Genomic DNA, 24,647 nt, shown 5'->3' with positions numbered 1-24,647 from the left:
CACCAGACTCTGCCCCATGCCTCTGAGGACAGGTGGTGCCTCTGGAGGACCAGGGGACAGTCCTCAAGCTCTGCCAGGCTGGGCCCTGCTCAGGATGGTTTTAGCCTCTACTGTGGCTTCTCTGAGCTGGGAAAGTGGCTTGGCTTTAGCTGGGCTGGCACTGGTGCTTGGGAGCCAAGTGCTGAGCCAGTCTGTGTCCCCTGCAGGTGCGGGAGCTGGAGGGAGAGCTGGATGGGGAGCAGAAGAAGATGGCAGAGGCCCAGAAGGGCATTCGCAAGTACGAGCGCAGGATCAAGGAGCTGAGCTACCAGGTACAGCAGCTCTGGACACAGGTGCAGCCCTGGTCCAGCAGCACCTGGCACAATCCTCTCTGCTTGGCCTCATGTTATCCCAGAACCCACCCACAAAGCCCAGCCCAGCCTGGGCTGCTTCTGGGCTCCATGTGGGCAATGACAACTGCACAAGCTTCTCCCTGTCACAACTGGATCCTTCTGCCCATTTCCCTGCACCTCCTGAACTGGCTGATGCGACACAAGGGGGGACCAAGGGACAGGTGCTGTGACACCAGGCTGGGTTGGTGGGGCAGGTTGATGCTGTGTTTGTCACCTGGCAACACTGGGACTCTGATAAAGGTGGAGGTGAGGGGCTGCTGGGGTCTGGCTAAGGGAGCTGGGGCACTTGCAGGCTGAGGAAGACCGGAAGAACCTGGCTCGGATGCAGGACCTGATTGACAAGCTGCAGAGCAAGGTCAAGAGCTACAAGCGCCAGTTTGAGGAGGCAGTAAGTGCCCGTCACTGCTCTGGGACAGGGGACAGGGCTGTCCCTCCCTGGGACTGCCTCCATGGCTGCAATGTCCCTGCTGTCCCCTGTGCCCCATGCACCCTCCCCTCCTCTCCCCCTCCCCAGGAGCAGCAGGCCAACTCCAACCTGGTGAAGTACCGCAAGGTGCAGCACGAGCTGGACGACGCCGAGGAACGCGCCGACATCGCCGAGAGCCAGGTCAACAAACTGCGTGCCCGCAGCAGGGACGTGGTCATGTCCAAGGTGGGCACCCCTGGAATGGGAGTGTGGGGAGCTGGGCACGGCTCCTGCCAGCCCTGGAGCCACAGCCACGCCCAGCTGTGGCACTGCTGCCTCACCTCCCACTGATGCTGGGGCTGAAGGGTGGCAGAGTGCTCTGTGCCTCTGGATCCCTCCTCTCACCAAAGCCCTTTGGGGATTTTTTCCAGCATTAAGAGCCTGGCTGTCCTGTCCTGTCCTGTCCCAGCTGCTGCTGTAGTTTGGAGGTGAGTGGCTGCAACAGTCACTATCAGCTTTGCATTGCAGAAATAAATGTAGATTACCAGGACTGGCTCTGTTGTGTGTCACAGGGGAACCAGGGCCTGGCCTCTGCCCCTGGGGTCTTGGGGAGCATCTTCACAGGGAGACACAGGCAGGAGAGAAGCTCAGTCCTCTCTCTCCCAGCTCTATGGCCCTGGCTTGGGGTGGGTTTTGGGAAAAGAGCCCTTTCCTCATCCTTCCCCACCAGAACACATCTCTACCTGCACGGGAGCAGAGCTGAGGCATGAGGCACACCAGACCTCAGCCACTACTGCTGAGAACGTAACACCCCCTACTACAGCCCTGGAGGGGGTTATGGCTTTGGCAAAGGCACTGGAAAGAAAAGACACCTCCACTCATTTCTTTAAAATAGATTTCTTTAATAGTTTCCATTTAATATGATTATTTGCAGTTAGCAAATCGGCATTAATCAGGGCAGCACGAACCTCAGCAATCCACGGGGACAGTGCACACTTCCAGAGGTATTTGTTAGTGCCAGGGGTCCCACCTCCCTCCCAGCCCACCTCCATGGGTCTGGTCCCTCTCACCATGAGGTTGTTGTGGCATCTGGCACGGACAGACATCCCAAAGGAACGTGGCCCCAGCTGGGATTTGCCTGTCACCCTCTGTGCACTGGGGCAGAGCCTTTTCCCTGGAGCCCAGCACGCTCCACCCCTGGAGGAGCTGCCCAGGGTTTCTGCCCTGTGCCCTTCTCTGCCCAGTCAGCCCAAAAGCAAAGCCCAGCCTGTGCACCCAGGCCTGGGTGGACCCCCAGAGATGGTGTAGGCTCAGCTCAGCTTCCCCCAGGCCCATGGGCAAGGCCAGAGGCAGCTGGGCCCCAAACTGTCTTTAAAACACAGGGGAGTGAGACTGCAGGGTTACAGCAGCAGTCAGTGGATGCACCCATTAACTACACTGTGGAAAAGGCATCCCTTAACTTAAAAGCCTTTTAATTTGAAGCATTTATTTTAAGTGTACATCTATTACAGTTAAGAAGAAGCAAAGATACACCAAAAACACAAATACCCAAGAACAAAAAAAGTACAGATGAGAAAGAAATGAGCTGAGGGGAGGGAGGGGCAGGGTGGGGGTGACCTGGTGAGGAACAGAGGTGAAGCTGCCATGGCAAGAAGCTCCCCAGGGTACCCTCACCAGAGCAGGGTGCAGCTCCCAGGGAGGGGACACCAGGAACCTCAGGAGTTGCTGCAAGGCTCCAGCTTTATGCACAAGCTCAGCAGCTCTGACCAGCCTGTGAGCCCACAGCAGGACACTGAGGAGTAGGAGAAGAGAAAGGAGAAGGGAGATGCTCAGAGATAAGTCCTACTCCTGGGGCTGGAGCCTCCTTCACTCCTCCAGCCCCAGCACAGGGAGCCTCAGGGTGGGTTTCATGCTGCTGGCAACAATGAGACGAAAGGCTGCAGCTCTGGGACATCCTCATCCCTCTGGAGCCTGGACAGAGCCAAAGTCATCTCGTCAAATAAATTAGAAAATGTTAAAAAAATTCAGATGTGGTTTCAAAACTGATTTCTTTTAGCTCTAGCTGCAAGACATGTTTCTGACTTAAATGTAGTGGCTTAAGTATAGTGTATCTCGTTCCTGGGTATTGGAATGTGTTGGAGCAACATGGTGTTGGTGAGCAGGCAGGGCACATGCAGGTTTGGCAATCAAGACTGCCAAAACCCCATTCCCCCTTCCCAACATATCCTACAAAGTTACTTTCAACCAGGAGTGTTTATTCCCAGCATTTAACACATTCTGATTAAAACAGATCCAGGAAAAAACGGACATCTCCAGTAAATATTGCACTTTCAAGATTAATGTATGTGTTGATAGTAGGGGCTGAAAGCAGAGACTGACATAAGACTTCCAGGCATAGCAGGTTAACATCAAGAGCAATGGTCCTGAAAAGGATTTTAAAACCAGATTAGTTACCCAAGAAGGGACAAGCCACAAGTTTAAAAAATTAGTACATTTTAATGCTAGTGCTCCATGAAAAAGCCAACCCCTGTTGCAATTCCACCACTGCTGAAATGTCTCTGTTCTCCAGCACTGCAAACGCCTCCGGATGGGAAGGATGTGCAGGAAGGACAGCAGGAGCAGAGGTTCTCTCCTAATGCACAGATAGATTTAGTACCAAATGATCCAAAAGGCGATGGTAAAGAGGTGACTGGAGCTGGGGCTCTCAGGAATTAAAAGCACACACACGCACACACACTCATGCTCTAACCAAGCCCAAAGCCCTGATTCCAAAGCCCGGCGGAAGAGTTAACACCTGCAGGGAGTCCTCGTGGTGGCTTTGCACGTGGCTGGTGGTGGGGTCCTGCTCAGATGGGCTCCTTGGACCTCACACTTGGAGGGCAATTGCTGTGCTTTTCAACTTGCTTGTCCTGGCAGCCCTGAGAGAGCCACACCTCAACGGGCACATGCAGAGAAGAGAACCCTCATGTCAGCAAAACCCGTTCTGCCAGCCCTGCCGGACTGGGAGAGAGGGAAAAAAAAATAATACAGGCTGGTTTGTGCAGGTGATTAATTTTATCCCAGAACAACTGGAAGATACATCCCTGAATGTGTTGCCCAGAGAGCTGTCCGAGTCTCAGAGGTCAGAGCTGGGGGCTGGCAGGGGCGGGACGACGCTCCGCAGCTCCGAGCTGCACACACACACTACACAGCGTATCCCTGAAAATCCCCGCGCTGAGAGGGACCCTCCGAGCTGCCCATCAGAAGCTGGAGGTGGGAATTACTCCTCGGAGAAGTCTCTGTCAATGTCCATGTACGCCTCGTCGATGTAGCTGACTATGGCACAGGGGGACGTCCGGTCCGGACTGAGCAGTATCGAAACAGTCTCTTTCCAGTAGGTAAAACTAATACAGGAGCTCTGTGGGCACAGATAACAGGGGGGTCAGACAGCAGGGAACACCTCCCAAAGCTGAAAGTCACTCCCTGTTCAGCCTGAGCTGCCCAGCCCCACAGTGTGACCAACACTTTGGGCTCCCCACTCTGCCCTCCCTCCCTGGGTGTTGAAGAGCTGCACTCTCTACACTCTCCAGATACAGACAAGGACCCCCAGTGCCTCTGGCAGCTGCTAAGAGGAGCACAGGGTCACCCCAGCCTGCCTGGGCCAGTACACCCATAATCCAAACTTGTCCTCTGCTGTCCAGTCCAAACACACAAACTGGGACCCTGTGGTGCCGCAGATAAGCCAATGCTGGAAGTAGCTCCTGCTCCTGAGAGCACAAAAACCAACACACTCCCTGCTCACACCCCTTCCTCATTATTCCCTCAGAGCCAAAGGGCCACCCCAGCAGCCCAACATCAGACATGTGTCCCCCACATAACTGGACACTTGGTTATTCCTACCCACCAGGACCCAGGACAAGCCAGCTCTGGCACAGAAACCTGCAGGCTGCTCCCTTGGCTTCCAGCAGCTCCATCAGATAATCTTGCTGCACTGTTTGCAACACCAGGAAGAGGGAACAGTCTGGCTAAGGTGCTAACTACTCTGGGAACTGCATTCTGTCCTGCCTCCCCCTCCCTGGCCATCCTGCCAGCCCTGCCTCTCCACCCCACTCAGCACTGGCAAGTCTCACTTCTGTGTGCTGCAGCCAGGACCTCAGGCTCTGTTTCTGGGGAAGCTCAGCATGTGCCTCGTGGCAGCCTGAGCTGTGAAAAGCACCACAGAGCTACACTGGGGGCAGAACTTCCTTCCTTCTTTCCCTTCCCAAGCTCCCATTTTTGCCAGGGGACTGGCAGACAGGTGTTGCTGTGATCAGCTGCTGCCATACTAAGAGGGTCACATACATTTTCTAAGCAGGTGCTGTCTTTATCCTTGTTGAGGTAATGCTGCTGCCAGAATCGCAGGAGGCTGTGGAAGTTGTTCAGGATGAAGCCAGGGTATTTTTCTGTGTATTCCATCTGTTGCAAGGTGCGCAGATAAAAAGGGAGTTTTTCTTTCCTTCGGGCCAGCATTAGGATAACTAAACTCGTGTTCAAACAACTCACATTTTCCTGGAAGTAAAAATGACACAGCAAAAAAAAAATCTAAATACCAAGACAGCTGTTGTATACATGTTGCTATAAAACAAGCCTGTGGAAAGCACACAGTGGAAGTGTTCTTGCAAGGAAAAAGGGATTTGGGTGTCCTCCAGGGAAAGGAGGCTCAGCCCTGCTCACCACTGCAGTCCCAGTCAGGCAAGTGCAAGGTCCCTGGCAGCTCTTTACCTGTGTGAGTGTCTGTACATGGATAATGTTGATGAGACGGAAGAGGAAGGACATTCTCATGGACATCTGGGACATGTAGGACAAGAGGCGGCACTCGGACAGCACCTCTGCAACTGCAGCAAGAGGAGAAACACAACCACCAGGTGTTAGAGTGTCACAGACACATTTATGAAAAATCTTTTCATTAAGATTTTTTCTCCTCAGAAGCTGAGAGGTCTCAGAGGAAAAGAAAAACAATAATTATCTGCTGCTGTGGAATGCAACAGGTGCATCTGGGATTGGTCTCATGTGGTTGTTCTTAATTAATGGCCAATCACAGTCCAGCTTATCTCAGACTGTCTGGCCAATCACAAGATTTTATTATCATTTCCATTCCTTTCAAGCCTTCTGATGAAATCCTTTCTTCTATTCTTTTAATATACTTTTAATATATCATTTTCTTTTAATATAATATATATCATAAAATAATAAATCAGCCTTCTGAAACATGGAGTCAAGATTCTCATCTCTTCTCTCGTCCTGGGACCCCTGCAAACACCACCACATTATAGCAGCTTCTTTGAGCCAGGTCTCATAAGCTCTTGGAGGTCTATAACACACCCAAGATAGCTCAGCTACCTTTAGAGGCATAAAAATCAGGAGGATGGCTTCTGTTACAGTGCTGGAAACAAAAAGGTTTAATAAAAGGCAAAATAACAAACAGAGAAAGATTGAGCTAGGTGCAGGAGGTCTTTGCTCCTGGTGAAACACCCCACAAAAGCCATTGGTTTCTTTGTTCACTTCTTTTTCTAGCAAATTGCCCAGGCAGGACTTTTTGGCTCCTGTCCAATTGGCCATCCTTAAGTTTGAGGGGAAGTCCCCCAGGTCCTATGAGGTGGCTTTTCACCTCATTGAGGAGAGAAACTTCTGGGCTTCTTTCCTTTTTGAGGGGACAAAGAATACTTTTGTCACTCTGTCAGCAGGAGGCACACTCCTATATCCAGGGGCTGCAGGTTCAGACACATTGATCCAAGCACCAAGGGCAGTAAGAACTGGTGCTCAAACTTTCAGGGGTGTCAAAGCCCAGATTTACATTAACCATCATCAGCACTGAACACCCCCCAGTCCCACCCCACTGCTTCCTGCTCACCTTTAGCATCAGACTGATTCTCAAAGCGGTCCAGGGACAGCGTGATGCAGCGAACCAGCATGTTTGAGTCCACCAGAGAGCTGTTGATCTGATTTAAAAATATCTGGAACTGAACAGAAACACTTTTTAGTGTTGAATTTCAAAGATCTAAATATACTCAGGGTCATTACCTTTTGTTATCTCTAACAAGGTAAGAGGAGACACTGCTCCCAACTCTGCCTCACCCCACCCAAGCCAACACTGGCACTGAGGGCTGACAAAAGGATCACTTAAAAACACTATGGAATGGAAAAATGCCATCCTGACATCCCTAAAATCTCTTTTGAAGCTATGGCACTCCAATGAAAGTGAGATTTCATACACTAATTGTTCTGAAAGAGGGGGAATTCCTGCAGCTCCATATTTTCCTGAACTAATTTTGTACAAGCACACAGCACTAGGGAGGAACACAGTGAGGGAGTCACACAGAATGAGAGCTAACCCCAGCCAGAGATCAATAAACAGGAAACACAGAGGAAATATAAAGACATTCTCTAGAATGTTTGAGTTCATTTACTAGAGAAAAACCCTCAAAATAAATACAGCTTTCTTTTAAATACATTTATACATCCCTTCTCCAAAGCCTACCAGACCTAACAGCAATGAGAGAAAAATTACAGCAACAAAAGCAAGAGTATAAGGCCATTCAGAACCCACCCACCAGCTGATGTTAAATGTCCAAAGTGCACAAGAGCACGAAACCACTTTGTATAGAGCTGCCCAATGATGTGCAGCTCAATTTTATAGTTAATTACATAAGCCACAGCTTCTTAAAGTGTCTCTAAATTCAAATAACATGAAATATCTACATCTGTTTGCAGTATCAAGTATTTTAAGCCTTATTCATGAAGGAATTCCAACTGCAAGCTCCAGTAAATGTTTTTTGGAGCTGTCTCAATGTCCACAACTATTACTAAACCACAAATCTGGCAACTGCACAGGAAATGTTCTGCTACCCTTGAGCCTGACCTTAGGCCTGCCTGATCATGGAACAGGGCAATGTTTGCTGACCAGCTCAGCACTCACTGTCTCAGGACAGCTGGAGCACTGCTGAAAACACCGAGGGGCTTTGGCAACTCAGCCCTTAATGTTTATTGTGCCCCAAGCTCTGAAACCACACCAAACCCAAATGAATCCAAGTTTTAGTGCTATGTTTGGTTATAAAAGGGTGTAATTTGAGCCAAAGGGGGCAGCTCTTACAAATATTTACCTTCTCATCTGTATTGATGTATTTGTTGAACCTCTTGAATGCATCAATATTGAATTTCATCAGCTCTCCCAGAAGGTCAAAGTAACTCTGAAGCACATCCCGTGACTTGCACTCACTATCAACAATGCAGTAGAGAATATGCTGGCAGGGAAGGAAAACATGTTAGTGCCATAGCTTAGACCAAGCCAGCAGCACAACACAGACTCTGATTTAATCAATATTTAAAGCATTTATCTGCAAGTTCTTGGGTGACTGAATGCCACAGCACCAAACTAAAGACAACAATTCAGATGAGTATCCTGTTAAAATGAGTTCCCAGTGATGCAGGTTACACAAGTGGCCACACCTGGCTGCCACAAGCAGAATTCACAGGTATTTTCTGTAAGTGTTCCCAGTATTTGTCACAGTTACACAGGAATAAGGGGCAGTTTTTCATTTGTTATTATTATTGCTGCATCCATTGTGATTTCTCCAGTAAACTGCGATCCTGACTTATCTCCCTGAGTGTTAATTCCCCCACTACTGCAGGGGGCAGCTTGAGTGGCCTTCACCTCTCTGCTAAGCCCATCATAATATTTAACACTACATTTTTATCCTCTTTTGGTTCACTGCAGATAAATCCTTCTTGATTGCTATGGAGGATGCCTGACATAAATTTACTTACCTCCAGGAGCCCTCTCTTGAGGAGGAACATCTGGTCTGCATAGGAGGTGGTGCCTCGCAGAAAACTTTCAACTGCCCTTGCTTGCCAAAACCTGAGAAAAATAAGAAAGGAGGTGTTAGTTTTGGGGCAAGGGAAGTGCTTGATCACAACTGCAATTTAAATCCAGTTTCCTGAACTGTTTCACTCCATTCTGAAGCTGGAGTCAGACCTGTTGGTCCTGCAGAAAATCACTGGCTGTGATTTCTTCACATCTGCACTGCCACCACAGCACAACAAAGCCAGAACTTTCCACTGCCTATTCTCCAACATTCTCAGCAGCTCTAAGCTGGACAAAACCAAAGCTACATCCCAGGGGTCTCAAACACTTCCTCAGAGGCAAAGTGAACCCACCTGAAGGAGGATTCTGCTGGCTCCTTCTTCATGACCTGAAGCAGTCTGGTCAGCAAACCTCTCTTCCCATCACAGACAAGGCTCCTGCAGCAGGTGAGAAATCACAGCTGAGTGGAAGGGCTGGGCAAGCACTGAGCACTGAATTCAGTCACTGCTCCAGAGCTTTTGATGATCCAATCTCAGTATTGAAGTACACAGTACAAATATTGTGCTAGTTCTACCAGCAGAGGAGTTCTCCTCACTGCCATTGGTAAATACCTGCAATATCTGCAACATGACTTCCAAATAAGTCCAAAATAAAAACTTACTCTCCAAATTTTAATAATTTCAGAAATACCAATTCACACCTTGTGTGAATCAAGAAAAAAATACTACATTTGAGCTTAGGAATGAAAGAAACCCCCTTTTCCCCCTCAAAAAATGTAAAGGGAAGTCTAAATTCCATTTAGGTGGCAGAGCAGATATGGAAAGCTGTGTGCTACATTAGGCTGTACAACTGCAATTTTACTTGTATTAAACAGCACCTTCAGTGGAGCATCCACCTGCATCAAATTCATTCAGAAGTAATGCCATGATCTCATGTATCAAGAAAAGCAACTTGAAAACTAAATGCTAGGGGTGAAAAAAAACTTCTTCCCAATTAGACACAGTATTATGATAATGACTGTAATCTAGAAATCCTCTTAGAGATTCCCTTTTGGAGTGAGGTAAATCTGCTCTGTGCAGACCAAGTTCCTGCTGATACCCTGGGAGTACTCTGACAAAATAAATTCTGCAAACAACCTTCCATCTGCTGAGCTTTATAACACCAGAATCATGTATTAAAGAGATTATTAGATCAAAACAGTCCATCTAACAGATACTCAAATGCAAGAGAAGAGATTGTCTAAGTGGTTTAACATGTTAATCTAATTTAGCTTATTCAGGTTATTAGCTGCTGTTAAAATATTCTCGGCAGACACTTGGATGTGTTCATGCAGCCTGGAAATGGACATTTATGTGTGCACACACTGCTCCTGAATGCCAGAACTAAGCTTTAATAGCAATTAAATGATTTGAGGGATGACAGTTTATTTTCCATGTCTGTCTGCAATGCCCAACCTGAGGAAGGTCAGACAGGCAGACCCAGCACATCACAGTGAAGTCTGAGCCATGAACTCAACCCCCTTTTCTTAGGGCTTTAAAGCTCCTTTTGTTTTTAAAGCACCTTATTCTGAGCACAAGCCCACCTGAGATTTGCTAATGACCATCAACATCCCACAAGCCTGGACACCTCCCACTGAAAGGAGTCACTGAAATGGAAGTGTAGTGGACACACAGAGGTCAAACACAACAGCTGATGTCAAACTTACACTGGGAGTGCTTCCCAAACTCTTAAATTGTGACCAACACCCTCATTCCCCTCTCACCTGTCAGTGTTGACCACTGCATCCACTTCAGGGATGTTGGCTTTGTGGGAGATTGCACTCAGCTCATTCAGCTCCTGGCTGTTCAAAAGGAGATACTTGTTCCTAAAGCAAGACAGTGGGGAGGAGGAGAGAAAAGCAGGATGAATTCAAGAGGCAAAAATGCAATTTCATGAAAAGCAGAGCCACAGGACTGCAAGGGCTGCAGGACTGGGCAAGCTGCTTTCTCCTGGCTACTCTTCACAGCATTGCCACTCTGCTCCCTGTAGCAGGCCAGCCAGCTGCAGCTTGGGAAAACCTCCTCCAAAATTTACCAAATGCCACTTCCAACACTGACCAGCTTTGAGATGATGGTTCTTTGCTGACTTGTTTGGGATCTTATGGTTTGTAAGTATTTTCTTCTGGATAATGCTAATTTTAAAAAAAAAATCTAGACCAACATTTGCTGAATTTCAGACCAAAATTAGTATAAAATAGCAAACCTTTTCACTATTTCCTGAAGTTTTCCTCCACCCTATAGTGACTGCTCTTTTTAAGTAATAAATCTCTTTCTAAGTAAGAAAGCAGAAACTGCAAAAAAGGATTAAGTCATCCTGGTATTTTATTATCTGAACAAACTCTACCCTGGAAATATTTAAATATATCATGAAAAGTAAAGATCCAAATAAAAATGGATATAAATCCCAGGAACGTACATAAATTCTTTATCAAATACTGAACTTTTCATAATGAAAATAAATTATTTTGTCTGTGAAGAATAAATCTGACAGAGTAGAAATGTAGTGTAGTCCAGGGGCCCCCTTTGCCCACAGTGTGCTCCCTGAGAGTCTCTCTGCTTGCAAGTGTTCGAAATCAGACAGCAAAGATTCCTTTTCAGCAAAGCTCAGGGGGCAGAGGATGCAGTGATGAGTGTGAGGTTCCTTGTTTCCAACACTCTCATCAGGTTAGTGCTCACTGAGGCTCTTGTGTAAAGCTTCCTTTGATGTGGACTGACCAGGTTTCTGCAATGAGAACAGAGTCCTTCTCTCCCTACAATGAACAGCTCTGCAAGTCTGGTTTGGACATAATTTCACTGAATGAACATCAGCATACAAGTACTTTGCTCTCAGCTTGTCCTCAGTTAACTCAGCTTATCTGTGATTTCATAGAAAGTTCATGTAATTATTTCAACCCCCCAAACAGATTCCACTTGTTCCAATGCTACACCTGGGAGCTGTTTTCTGCTCAAACAAGCCTGAGATCTTTGCAGCAGCCAATTAAGTAGTAACATCACCTGTAGAGATTTTATTGGAAAACCTGGAGTGATTCCCAGGCAAATAATATCTTGCATGAAGGATTTACAACAGGTCAGCATTCCCTCTCTATGTTCAGCCTCCTGCATTCTCCAAGTTAATATTCCACAATCCAAAAGGCTGATGTTTGAAATCCATCCAACAGGACTAAAATCCTGCACAAAAATACCAGTCTGGCTCTAGGAATGAGCAGCACCTCAAGTGCACCCTGCCTCTAACACAGGAGTTTGTAAGGAAGGGACACCATCTCCCAGGACTGATGGAATGCAGGATGCAATTCTACAAGTCTCAAACACCTCTGTACCAGCAGCACAGCATTAAATATTAAATAACCCCAAGCAAACTGCACCACCCCTCTAATTATTCCAGCACACCCAAGTTTTCCTAAGGATTTATTTTGAAGGCAGACAGGAGATTTCTTTGTATTTCCCTGGCTCACTGTCAGCTCTCAGTAAAAGGCAAAAAAAGAAGAAAGCTGCCTCCTTATTCCTTCAGCCAGAAAGTGTTAACTCATCCTGTACATGTTGCAGCTCATCTCAACACAAGACAAAATGGGCTGGGTTGAACCCACATATTATGGGTTTAATATGGTTAAACCCATATTCAGACATATTCAGACATGCCCACCACAGAGCACATTCTTAGGCTGTTACAGCAAGAGCTGAAAGGAACATGAAGTTTAGGGACAGCACAACATTCCCTTCACATGGAGCCTGCCCTGTGCCCAGGACACCTGGAAGCACAGCCAGGCAAACAGCACCAAGTCACAACCCACCACAGCTTCTCATACTCACTCATGGTGGTCACTGAAGCTCTGAAGAAGCCTCAAGAATTGTATCTTTAAAGTAATGTCCTAAAAGAGACAAGAAAGGTAAAAAAAATATCATTTCTTTAGTATTTTTGGCTATCATTAGTTATCAAGCAGGCATGAAACAGCTGAATGGAAAACCTTTCCAAATCAACCCCCTTTGGACAGCAGAGCAAATGACTTGCACAAATGGAGAGGCTGCACTTCCCAAAATAGAAGTGGAGATTGCCTCCAAGTCTATGCACATAACAGGTAATTCCTTCTCACTGCAAAGGCAAAAAAGCTTAGAATTGTACTGATCAATTCAGAATATCTAGGTTTGGAAAGACCACACAAACCCAACCCCTAAAGGTGACTGTGGCACAATTTGTACTCTGTGCCTCTCCTAGGTAGCTTTTCTTTGAATTTTGGTTGTCTTCTACCTCTGGCCTCCAGGCTCAGAAATTTACTCCTTTCTCAGTTCCCAAAATGGATGTGTTCCTTCAAATGAACAAACAAACCAGGAGAGAGGGGAGAGGCTAAACTGGCCCTGCTGCATTGCTAACAGGAGCCAAGGATAGACTTCAATGAAATCAATAATCCCCCAAAATCTGAGTGCTACAGCATCTCAAGTCACTGATGATACAAACACCCAGTTACTCAGCACAGCTCCTCAGAACTGTGTGCCAGGATGAAAATCCCCTGCAGAACTGCAGAGGTTGCTCACCGGGCTGCAATCACAGTTCTGGTTGTGTCCGTGCAGAACCAAGGCTGAGGCCGAGTGCTTCCTCCAGATGAGTTTGTCAAACAGGTTATTGAGGCCAGGAATGAGTCTGAACTCTGCTATCATTTTATGAACCTGGGGAACAAGAGAGGTATAAACATGTCTGCTCCAGCCTAAACACAGATTTAATGTAGTCTGCAAACAGAAGGGCTCAGTGATGTCATCCTCTGCCAAAAGGATGTGAATTCTTGTCTCAAACAGCAAGTGTTTGTGTTAACCACAGTGCAGCAGCTTCCATTTGTGGATGTGGATAGAAAACATCCACACTGGATATCACTGGATAGAAAACAAGTTTAACCCAAGCACTGATTTTGGGATAAAGCTCTTCACCAGGACTCCACTTAACCACTGCATCTCTGGAAGCTGCTTTGGGCATCAGGACATCACTTCCAGCACACTGAAAATGCACTTTACACCAAACAGCTGAGCTGGGGATATTCTGCAGCCACTCAAGCCCCTAAGTGTCTTTGTCCTTTGCAGACACACAGCTGCTGCTCAGGCAGGCCTCTGATGGCAAAAAAAAAAACCCCATCAATATTGGTTTTGTTCATCAAAACACCTGAGCAGAGTCCAGCAGTAACACAACCACACCACTCTACTCCTTCAGGTTAAAGAGAAGCTAAACTTTAGAGAAAAAAAATGTCATATTGCTCAGGTTCATTTATCAGTCTGCCTGGTACATATCTTTAATTCATATAAAAAAGCTAATAATTTTGGTGTGAACACCTGTTCAATACCTTCAGTCCAAGCTGGGATACTTTTGATGTAAGAAATTTAAAAGATGAGGAGTAAGGGAAAGTGGGATTCTTATTAGATGTAGACCTAGTATAAACATTATTCCTTGAGATGTGGTTTCAAATGAAAACCACATGACTGGAATGTGCAACATTTTGCAAAAATTAAGTGCCCAAGTAATGGACATATTCCTTAAAATTAACAAACAAAATCACTTAAAAATACCCCAGGTTGCCCCAAGATCCAGAACTGTAACCAGCAGCATTTCAAGCAGATCAATCTACTTTGTTCTATTTACTCAAACACCCGAATGAATCAAAATATCTGAAGCTGATGCTGTTTTACAGGTTTTGGTTCTAGTTTGCAGCACAGCTGATGGCTTTTTGCACTCCTCTTGGCTGTAGCCACCAGCTATCCCACCTTTATGGAAATCAGAAATTTATGCTGGGCACCTCAAATACACACCTGAGGAGCATCCAGCTCCTTCCCACCCACACTGCCCTGACAGATTGCTGAGCTTGGAGTCCTCTGGTGCTTCATTGTTTGGAAACTCTCTTGGACAGGAATCTCTCTGAACAAAGTGTTCCCTGTAGTGCCCCTATCCCTCCATGGCACAGGCACAACAGGAGGAAGCCAAGAGCCTCAACCCTCACTAAAGGAACAGCTCTGTACACTCAGTTTTAACTCCTCAATCTGCTCCTTTCCAAATGCCTCAGATTTCAAATCTGGGCTGTTTAGTTTGCTCAGCTCTGAATTCTCACCTGACCAAGCTCCTCAGTCATGTCACTGCCTCTGCATCACTCTCTCCCAGAGCCCAAACTCATTACAATGACTCTCCCTGAGGATGCCAAGACAATCCCTGCTCTATATTCAACTTTCAAGCTACTTTGGCTTTTTCCTGCTGCCATCCAGCTTCACAGAAATTGCTCCGTTGCTTTCTCAAGACTAAAACTGTCTCTGCTAAACTGAGTTTGTGTGTGTGCAGTGTGGCTCCTGACAGCAGGAACAAGGAAATCAGCTGATGGCTCTTCACCACAACACAGACATGCAGGACAGCCTAGAAAAATACATAAGGAGAGTAATTTAGGGTGTGACCATAATGACAAGGCAGCAAAGGCCCAGAGTTGCAGAGAAACACCACTTATTCCCAAGGGTGAGGTCATCCCCAACATGGCAACAGGAGGAGTTAAGTCACTGCTACCAGAGTTCTCCATTTATGCAAATTAGCCAGCAATCAAGTTTAAACCAAACATTCAGAGATTCATTTGGGGACAGGTTGAGTTTGGGAGGCTGCACCTTGCTTCAAGCAAATGCCAGACCATTATGTCAATGATTACAGCAAACTGAAGCAGGTTTGTGATGCCCTTAATAAAATTCAATGCAAAATGAATCCAATCTTAAACCAGCAAGTCCTTTGGCTGCTCAGACTGGTACAACAAATCCTGTGCTTTTATTCCTTCCCAGAAAAGAGACCAAAAAGCAGCTGAGATGCTTGTCTGAGGGTGCTGCTGCACCTGCTGTGCCTGCACTCCAGAGCTTCCCATGGAGAACAGCTCAGCTCCAGGCCCTCCTGTGCCTGGCTCTCAGGAAGGGCAGGGGATTCACATCTGCCACACAAGTCTTATGCAGATTAAGGAATGAAGGCAGTAGCATGTGTTTTAAAGGCAGAGGATTTCACAAATCAAAACAAAAATAAAAAAATGAAGCACAACAAAATGAAGGACAACCCCCCCAACCAACTCCCCCAAAAACAAACAAACAAAAACCAAAACAAAACTCTAAAACAAACAAACAAACAAACAAAATTCCCTAGTTCTGGACAAGAAGTGTTTGGGAATGCAATGACTCAAATCCTTCAAGAATTCAACTCCAGTCCTGAATCAATCCTGGGAAGAAGTGAACTGCAGGCCACCTTTATCCTTAGTTTCCCCATCTGCATGGGGGCAGAAATAGCAGATGAAGGATAAGGGTTGTTTTCCCAGGAAATTAAAATATAAATTCATCTTCAGCAGCAGATTTTTTGCCTTGTCACATTTGACAGGAACACACCACAAGTGACCTAGGGCGGGGAGGAATCCAGCACATTCAGCTGCAGCAGGATGAGTGTGAGTGCAGGCTGCAAGCTGTTTCTGCAGAATCTCTAAACCTGCATTCTTGTAGGGAACTCAGGCAGGGATGAATTATCTACCTTGATACAATGGAAAATAAAAAGTCCTCTAATAGATCCATGTTCTGCTAGTTTCAGTTATGTTTTGGGCTTTGTTTACATTTTATTTCATGCCTAACAGGAACAGCACTTCTAAAAGGAATGACAACATGATTAGGAGTTGTTTATGGTTTCTGCAAGAATTACTGGTTCTCTCTGCTTCTTCTTATGCAGAATCTGCTTCTTTTAATGCCAAGTGTCTGCTTAGAGTCACAAAATCCCAGGATGGCTTGGGATGGAAGGGATGTTAAAGCCCTGCCATGGGCAGGGACACCTTCCACCAGACCAGGCTGCTCCAAACCCCAGCCTTGAACACTTGCAGAGATGGGAGGTCCTCAAGCTCTGCTGCAGGTTTGGAGGGAACAGGTGAGCTATGTTTGGGACTGAGCTGCAACTGCACCTGTATTCAGATTAAGAGATTTAGGAGATTGCCCTGGGGGGTGTTTGTGACTGATACCCTGGGAGGTTACTACCAGAGAACAGAATACTGCAGATAAATGTGCCCCAACCCCCTGCTCACAACACAGCCTCTCCTGCCTAACATAACAGCCTTTCTTTTGGCCCTCCCAGTGTCCAGGACATCTGAATGCCCCTGCTATGCCAAGCTCTGCTGAGCTGAGCAGACTGCCAAAGCTGGAAGCCTGTCAAAACCTCACCAAGGACTGTTTTGGTTTTCCCTTCACAACCTGCTTTTGACCTATTTAAATCAAACCACAGCCAAGCTGCAGTGACTGGTTCTTCATAAGCCTGTGTGAGGCAGGGAACATTTTTTTTTTTTTTTCATTTTAAAAGGAAGAAAGGCAAAGGAACAGATGAGTGGGATTTGCAGGCAGTGGCCAGTGCTGACAGCACTGAAGTGCACCTTCCCAGCTGGGAGTTGAACACTTTGCCAAGTCATGGCAATATGCTGCAAAAATCATCCAGAGCATTGCCAAAAGTGAAAGCAGCCAAAGAAGGGTAAGGCCTGAAGGGGCTCCATCCAAAGTGGGCACCAGGAGGGGGGAGAACTCCTGACATCACCCAGGTAGCCACACACTTCCTGCATCCCTCCTGCACCAGCGCAGTGTGTGGGCAGCCCTGCCCCAGCTGCTCCCAGTGAAATGCTGCCTGGTTTCTGGGCAGGGCTGCCAGGATGGGACTGCCCAGCTTTGCAGCTTGAGCTCTGCCCTGGCATTTCTGTGCCCATGATCTCACTCATGAGCACTCAGGTTTAAAGAGACACCAAGTGTGAGTGTGGGCATCCACTGGGGCTCACCTGATTCCTCTGCCTGCCCATGAGCAGCACACAGAGAACATAGAGCACCTCCAGCTTGTACATGATCTCGTGCATGATCTTCATGGACTGGGGCAGCTGTGTCCTTGTGGAGGTGTTGGCCAGTCCACTCTCATCTGAAGACTCTGAAAAAGATGGCAAAGATGTGACTCTGAGGCAGCTTCAACAGGAAATGATTTGTTACAGTTGTTGCTTTTACATTGAACACTGCAGATGCAGGAACAGCACACATCTGCTGGAATTTTCTTCTTAACTCAAAATAATAATGTACAGCAAATAACCAATTTGAATTACATGCTAGAGAAAAATATATATATAGCTGAAATCTTTTTCCATAACAAACTAAATGGCAGCATCTCCTTAAAATAAGTAGGCTCACCTAAATGAATTAATAGACTACTGCACCAGGGCATGGCAGAAAGGTAATAAAAGTAGATGGGAGATTATCAGAAGCACTTACTATTAAATCTATTTTCATTTTATACCTCACTACCAGTATTCTTAGGTCACAGTTAAATAAATTTCATAACCTTAGAGAGAATTACCCTGCTAAGAGCTGAAACAGGAGTGTGAAGTACTTTGAGTTCTACCAGACATACACTGCATTTTTGTCATCCCAAAGGGTGAAGAAACAAACCACACACATGCTCCAAAGCATTTTCCTAAGGTTGTATTAACAGTTCCACTGGAAGAATTTTTTTTTTCCATTAACTTCTTTAATTTAGCTGGAACTACCTTTCCTTTTTAAAGAAGGGACCACTTGCTTGGTATGATGCATTTGAACCCAAAGTCATTTGCCAAAGTTTTAGAGTAAAATGCTGGTGAAGCCACTCACCTCAGGAGGGTTGTTTTAATCACTCCAGAGGAATTTAGGGCTGAGGATGCACAGCCCTTCAGTGTTAGCTAGGCATGCAAAGGGCACACACTGCTGGAGGGTCTCTCCTTTAGCTAATTTTAATTCAGTAAAAAAGTCAGTGCTACATGAGAACAAAACAGCAGTCAGACCTAAATGTTGATATGTGAGTCCTCCATGGAAGGAAAGTGGAATCAGGAAAAGATGACAGAAAAAGCAACACCTGACAAACCCTGAGCAAGGCTGAGACATGCCTCAGCTGCTGGTGGGTGGAGGGATGCAAGCCAGGTACCTGTACTGCTCTGCTCTGCCTCTTCATTGGCCACTCTCATCAGTGCATCCAGCACCAGGGCATTGTCCAGCCAGGTGTACCACTCCTCCAGCTCCTGCAGGAAGCTGGAAGTCCCTGTTGTTTCAGACACTTTCCTTGTGGCCAGTTTGCACAACCGCTCGATGAAGCCTGGAATATTCAGAAGTGTAGCTGAAAATAATAAAGAGAAAGAATTTGATTACAGTGTAAGATCACCAGCACATCTGCTTGAGGAATACAGAAGTATTTGTTAAAAAGAGCTGGTTAAAAAGATCTGAAGATGGAAGAACTCAGCACATTCTTCTGTTAAGGACTGGAAGAGAGCATCCATACCCCAGAACAATTCAGGGCTGCTCTCCAGTCTTATCAAGGAACTGATCTGGCTGAAAACCAAGCTGGCAGAAATAAAGCAGCAGCCTTTGGATGGGGCCAGCTCCACCTCCCCTTTCCTCCTTCATTTTCCCTCCTGTGTTGTTGGTCTGTAGTGACTGAACTGGCTCCCTGCAGCAGCAGAGAGGAAAGCTGACAGCTTTTCAAGTAAAAGGTTCCTGAATTAGCTCCTCATGGAGCAAAATAGGAGAACACACCACAGCAGCCCCAGGTGTGAGGGTTTTAACTGTGGAGCTGCACCCTCAAAAAGAGCAGTGCAAGGACAGGAGTCACTGCTCTGCAAATGTTTGGGGAGATGCAGTTTGCCTTCAAGAATAATTTAATGACAGGACCTGTTTATTAAAGATACATGGCTAAAGCTTCACCTCCCACTTGCAGGGGCAAGGAGAAAAGGACAAAGATTTTGGCCATGAACATTACATGAAAGAGTTGCATCTCTGAATGAATAAGCTCTCTGATAAAATTTTAAAAATAGAATATACTGTACAGCCTTTGAATCAGTCTCTGATTGTGCCCATAAAAAAAAGATTAGCTAAACATTTGCTTGGCATGGGCCTATGCAAATATCTGCTTCAGAAGCCGAAAAGCTTTTCAGCACAGCAAGAGCTGAAAACAGCACAATCTACATCTGATGGTACTTTACCTTTTTCAATTCCTACTCATCCTTCTAGGCAAGACTTCTGCACCTGAGAAGTACTCAGCACAATAAGGAAAGCTGAACTGTGCCCAAAGTTAAGGCTGAGACCAGCCCCACAGATTTCCAAGGCTGGTTTGGTAACACTGGGCAACACAATTAATATTAAACACACTTCTCTTTTTGATAAAGACAAGACATCCTGTTCAGGACAATATCAGATAAAATCAGAGAAGGAACTGCTCCAACAGCAACCACACTGCAGACAGCTTTAGCTCAAGAATTCATATTTTATGGAGGACACAGAATTATTGAGAGCTGCTGGAGGGAAGTCCATGGACGTGGCTAAGGCACAGAAAACAAATCCAATTATTTTAAGCCACTCAGAGAGTGCTGAAATGACAGCAATTAACCCACCTAATTAGCAACACCACATGAAACCAAATGCTACACAGTTTCACCAACAGGAAACATTATTTTCAGGAAACAATCTGAGGGGAGTTAATCAAGAAAAATGCTTTGTAAGACACAACACTTTCAGTATCTTTCAGAAACATAACACTGTGTGACATTGAGAAGAGGAAAACTTTATACATTGCTGAGATTATTCTAATTTGTTCACAACACAACAATTACCTTGATTAATTTCAGCTCGGGAAGGGCCCAAGTTTTTTTTCTGCTGGGCATTTTTGGCCAGAAGTGTGTGCTTGTCATCACTGCCCGTGTCCAGCTCCGAGATGGTGACAGCCAGGATCCTGCAGAAGTTGGCCAGCTGCTGCTGGTCAAAGCTGGACACCAGGCTGGCCAGGTTGGGAATATCATCCAGCTGGATCATTTCCTGGAGGACACAACAGCAGCTCAGTCACATGGGATGGTCAGCAAGTGAACACAGGCAGATCCTCCCTGGGGAGCTCTCTGGGTTATTCCAGTAAAGCAAAGGAGAAGCAGCTGGGATTTACAACAGCTGTCAGGTTTAGCAATTCCAAAAGGACAGATATCCATATTTTAAATACTATTTTTATATTTACAAAAAAATCTGGGGGCCTTTTTTTAACTAAAAAACTCACAAAACCACAACCTGATTTAAAACATAAATTATGTTTAGGTATTAGAAGTTTCAATTTTGTTTTCCAATCCTGTCTTTTCTTCAAAACTCACAGATAAGAACTTCTAAATTATTTCTCAGTCTTTTTATCAGAAGTTCTTTTTAATAAAAAAGATGTTGAAAACAGCTTTCAAAAGAAATTGTTGAGATAAACTGAGCTTGTTTCCTATTTCAGGAAACACATCAACCTCAATCTTATTCTAAATAATAAAGTATTAGGTTACAGACTCCTGGCCTTCTCCACAAAATGCACACAGGCTCCTTCCAATCAAGGTTTTCCCAAGGTTACACCTCGAGTGTTTTACTTGCATCACACCAGGGCACTGAGCTGCAATGATGCTGGTAAATAAGTTCAATAACCAGGTTTGTGCAGGAGATTTAAGTGCCCTGTGTCCCCAGCCTACAACTTCTCAGAGAGGTGACAAACACCCAGGAACACACAGGAAAGCTCCCAGATATGAGGAAGACAAGTGAAGTATGTCAAATACAATCAGCAGGCAAGGATGAAAACTGAATTTATATGAAGTTCATTTTCTTTGTCTGTAACATGGGCTATTCTTTAATGACTCAGACCATGGGGACACAGCTGCCACCATTCTCTGAACTGGGTAAAAGCACTACAAGTATGACACCACAGGAGTAGCTTGGCTTCTTTATGAGAAGTGATTGAAGTTAATTACCAGTGTGAACAGGCAGGTTTCAAATAAGCTACAAGAAGTGAGAATGGCAGCTTTGAGGACTATCCTCAGGAACTCTTCAAAGAAACAGCTCTCTTTCCTCCACTGGGCTGAAATGCCATAAAAAAGATATGAAGAAAGCAGTAACTAACCTTTTTAACTCCCAGGATATCTTCAATGAGTGTTGCAGTTTGTAGGAATGTCTTTTTGTTTGTCATCAGTGTAAACAGGAACAACACAAAGTCATTTCTCTCTGCCAGCCGCCTTGTGACTCCTTCTGTCTGGAAATGAGCACACACAGGCCCAGTGAGAGCCCACCCTGAGCAGCCACACAGCACATCACAGCCAGGACAGCCCTACAGGTGATGTGGTGCTGAGCCAGCTGCTCCTGAAACCAGGGAATGTGTTTATGGGAACAAAAAACCATCTCCAGTCCTGGTTTGGAGTCAATGTGGTGCAGCTTGAGAGGCTTCACCTCAAGGCAGCTGTTTCCTTGTCTGAATCCAAAGCCAACCCTGCCTGCCTGGGCACACACCACAGGGGCTGGGCTCTGCTTTGCATACAAACTGTGACCAGCTCCATGCCATGGTCTGCACACGCAGCAGCTCCTAAAGCCTCAGTGTGGGAACCCAGGACATCCCTCTGGCAGTCCAGGATGGCCAGGAGCCTGCCAGGGGGCTCAGAGACCCTGGCACAGAGCCCAGAACACCTGTGGGTTTGATTATGACCCATGGAGTAAATCATCAACCTTATATGAAGACCAGCAAGCCACAACAATTTAGATAGAATAATAGTGAAGTTATCATGGGGTGGAAAAGTAGATTTTGGGGTTTTTGGTATGGGGATCCAGGAGGCAAGATGGAGGGAACTGGGCATGTCCAGCCTTTCTTCTTCTTCTTGGCCTCCATCTTCTGCTGGGATGGGGGCACTTTGGGATTGGTTTAGAGTAGAAGCTCACTGTCTAACACAGGTGATGGGTATTGGGAAGTTATTGTAAATATTGTACAGGTAGTTTTTAGTATAAAGACATAACCCTGCCCTGGGAGCAGGCAGAGTGCCTGGAACTGCCCTGCTGGATGGACCTTGGCAGGGCAGGAAAAAGAATTTTATAGATAAGATACAATAAACAACCTTGAGACTGAGAAATGAAGAGCCCTGACTCCTTCAAGCGCCAGGCTGGGAAAAGAGACTTTCCAATGCATCTTGGGGTCACTGTGACAAGCTAAAGATCCCAACACCTCAGCACTGCTGTCTGAGCAATCCAGATGGAGCACTGGCCTAAAAGAACGGGGTGATGAACCCCAAAGTCAGATTGAGGCATGGAAAACAAGTTTAAGGCTGCCTTTCATGCTCTGAGCTCTGCTGAGAGCACAGCCAGGCTTTCCTGGAACTCACAGCTGCATCCTCACTGCTTGCAAAGCTGTGCTTTACCCATTAGACACATTCCCAGTGCTCACAGAACCAGACTGGCAAAGATAATTCCCCAATATTTACAGATAAGCATAAAACCAGCTAATATTGCCCACAGACCATTTCTGTGATCCTGGACACTGCTCCTCCAATCCCTGCAGTAATACCAAAGTGAATTAAAACAGAGCAGCTAGTCTAGAAATTACAAACTTTGTTTTTTAGCTTATCATGCTATTCTCAGTTTGCAAAAGTTGCATTACCTGCAGTTAAAAACATAAATCATCCAAGCCAAGGAAAAAAGTGTTCCCTCTCTTCCCTGTCCCATGTGTACACAGACCCTTATCAGTGAGACATGATCCAGTAAGACTCCAACTCTGGAGATTAGACTGATGTTTTTGGAAGAGCTCCAAGCCACTAACTGGTTCTTTTTTCAATTTTTGTTAAACAATGTTCCCTAGGCTCTGGCATAATGAGGTGTGTGATGAAGTAAACAATCCTGAGGATGTTTCCTGTATGCATAATCTGAGGCCTTTGCTTTTAGCTTCAGGATTTTAATGACAAGGTATTTCCAGAGGCCCTTAACCCAGCACCTTCCTTTGCACTGATCTGCCATGACTGGACTGAACTGAACTAAAATCCAGCACATGGAGTTGCAGGATCAAATTCAAAACCCTTTGCCAGCCCCAATTCTGAACAAGAGCAGCTGTGGCTGGGATTAACAGGCATCCAGTCTCAGCTTCAGATTTTAAACTGCAACATTAACAAAGGCTGGCACAGCTTTCCTATGGAAACACAGAGACAGAAAGATCAAACAAGGGAACTCAAGCTTGACAATGCAGGTCAGAAAACAAATTATTTGAGCAACACATCAGATGCTGTATTTAAGTGAAAGAATTTTTATGCAAAGCTTCAGAGGAAGTTTAAATTACACTTAAAGGAGTCTGTTTGTTATCTTATCAAGTAACACATGTAAAAAGAGACCAGAAGAGTCGTACTTACACATATACAGGTGTTGTACAGTATGCTTAAACAGTCCTTGATGAGGTCATCACTTACTGCAAAGGAGAGAGCAGACAGTCAGCAGCCATTCCCTGCCAAGGAACACCCCTGCCATGGGAGGGACATGGAGAGCTATGGGATGGGTGACAACTCCAGGCTGCCAGCTCTGAGCACACATGCAAATGCCTTATGGGATAGAAGCCACAAGAAACACTCTACACCCGACCTGTTCACATGTTAAATTATTTTTGTATGGGGAAAAAAAAGTCAGTTCATGCAGTTTTCTCCACTGGAAACTCATGCTTGTTTTGTCAGCACCTGGACTTCATAGAAAAACTTCCAATCTGCTTTGCCAGAGCATTTTAATATTTAAAATATGTTTTCAGTACAGACCTTCAATTGCCTAAAGCTCCAGTTCAAGTCACTTCACCTTTGAAGTTCCCTGGCTAGCAGGCACAGGGTGCACCATGACATTCCCTTCCCTCAGCAGGGCTCAGTGAAGCAGCAGAATCCCAAAGAGGGGAAATGAAAACACTGCAGCCAAGCTGTTCCAGCAGGAAAGCTGAGCTGAAGTCACTGCACCCCCAGTCCTTACAGCAATGTGGAAATGAGCAGTCATGTAACAAAAAGTGTGCTGCTTTCCTGAGCTACTCATCTTACAATCTCTGCAGCTCCCATTACATAACCAATGTTTTGTGGCTTATTATTAATAACTTTTCACTGTAGCTGTAGCCACAGGAACAAGAAGAGTTTCCAGTGATTGCAGATTTAGTGCTTTGAGTCAAGTGTGTTGTGCTGAGTGCGTGAAGCTCCAGA

The 24,647-nt window shown here is 45.8% G+C and overlaps 2 protein-coding genes across 2 annotated transcripts in view; one reads left to right on the top strand and one right to left on the bottom strand.

The window, feature by feature from the left end:
• MYH7B (myosin heavy chain 7B) overlaps positions 1-1,279 on the top strand; it is a 33,064-nt gene extending 31,785 nt beyond the window's left edge. The window contains exons 39-42 of the mRNA XM_036395861.1: positions 207-311; positions 685-780; positions 907-1,044; positions 1,268-1,279. Coding sequence (XP_036251754.1) covers positions 207-311; positions 685-780; positions 907-1,044; positions 1,268-1,279 — 351 coding nt within the window. The remainder of the gene's footprint in view (positions 1-206; positions 312-684; positions 781-906; positions 1,045-1,267) is intronic.
• Positions 1,280-1,679: 400 nt separating this feature from the next.
• Positions 1,680-24,647, bottom strand: part of TRPC4AP (transient receptor potential cation channel subfamily C member 4 associated protein) — a 37,272-nt gene continuing 14,304 nt past the window's right edge. Inside the window, exons 5-19 of the mRNA XM_036395574.2 lie at positions 23,832-23,887; positions 21,575-21,703; positions 20,277-20,478; positions 18,599-18,787; positions 17,436-17,578; positions 13,183-13,314; positions 12,463-12,521; positions 10,380-10,481; positions 8,971-9,054; positions 8,581-8,671; positions 7,917-8,057; positions 6,668-6,776; positions 5,539-5,651; positions 5,119-5,325; positions 1,680-4,195 (exon numbers count right to left, since the gene is read on the bottom strand). Coding sequence (XP_036251467.1) covers positions 4,058-4,195; positions 5,119-5,325; positions 5,539-5,651; positions 6,668-6,776; positions 7,917-8,057; positions 8,581-8,671; positions 8,971-9,054; positions 10,380-10,481; positions 12,463-12,521; positions 13,183-13,314; positions 17,436-17,578; positions 18,599-18,787; positions 20,277-20,478; positions 21,575-21,703; positions 23,832-23,887 — 1,895 coding nt within the window. The 3' untranslated portion in view covers positions 1,680-4,057. The remainder of the gene's footprint in view (positions 4,196-5,118; positions 5,326-5,538; positions 5,652-6,667; positions 6,777-7,916; positions 8,058-8,580; positions 8,672-8,970; positions 9,055-10,379; positions 10,482-12,462; positions 12,522-13,182; positions 13,315-17,435; positions 17,579-18,598; positions 18,788-20,276; positions 20,479-21,574; positions 21,704-23,831; positions 23,888-24,647) is intronic.

Source organism: Molothrus ater, chromosome 17 (assembly GCF_012460135.2).
Source record: "Molothrus ater isolate BHLD 08-10-18 breed brown headed cowbird chromosome 17, BPBGC_Mater_1.1, whole genome shotgun sequence".
Lineage (NCBI taxonomy): Eukaryota > Metazoa > Chordata > Aves > Passeriformes > Icteridae > Molothrus > Molothrus ater.
The sequence above is the reverse complement of the archived record's forward strand: the minus strand, read 5'-3'. Positions and strand labels throughout refer to the sequence as shown.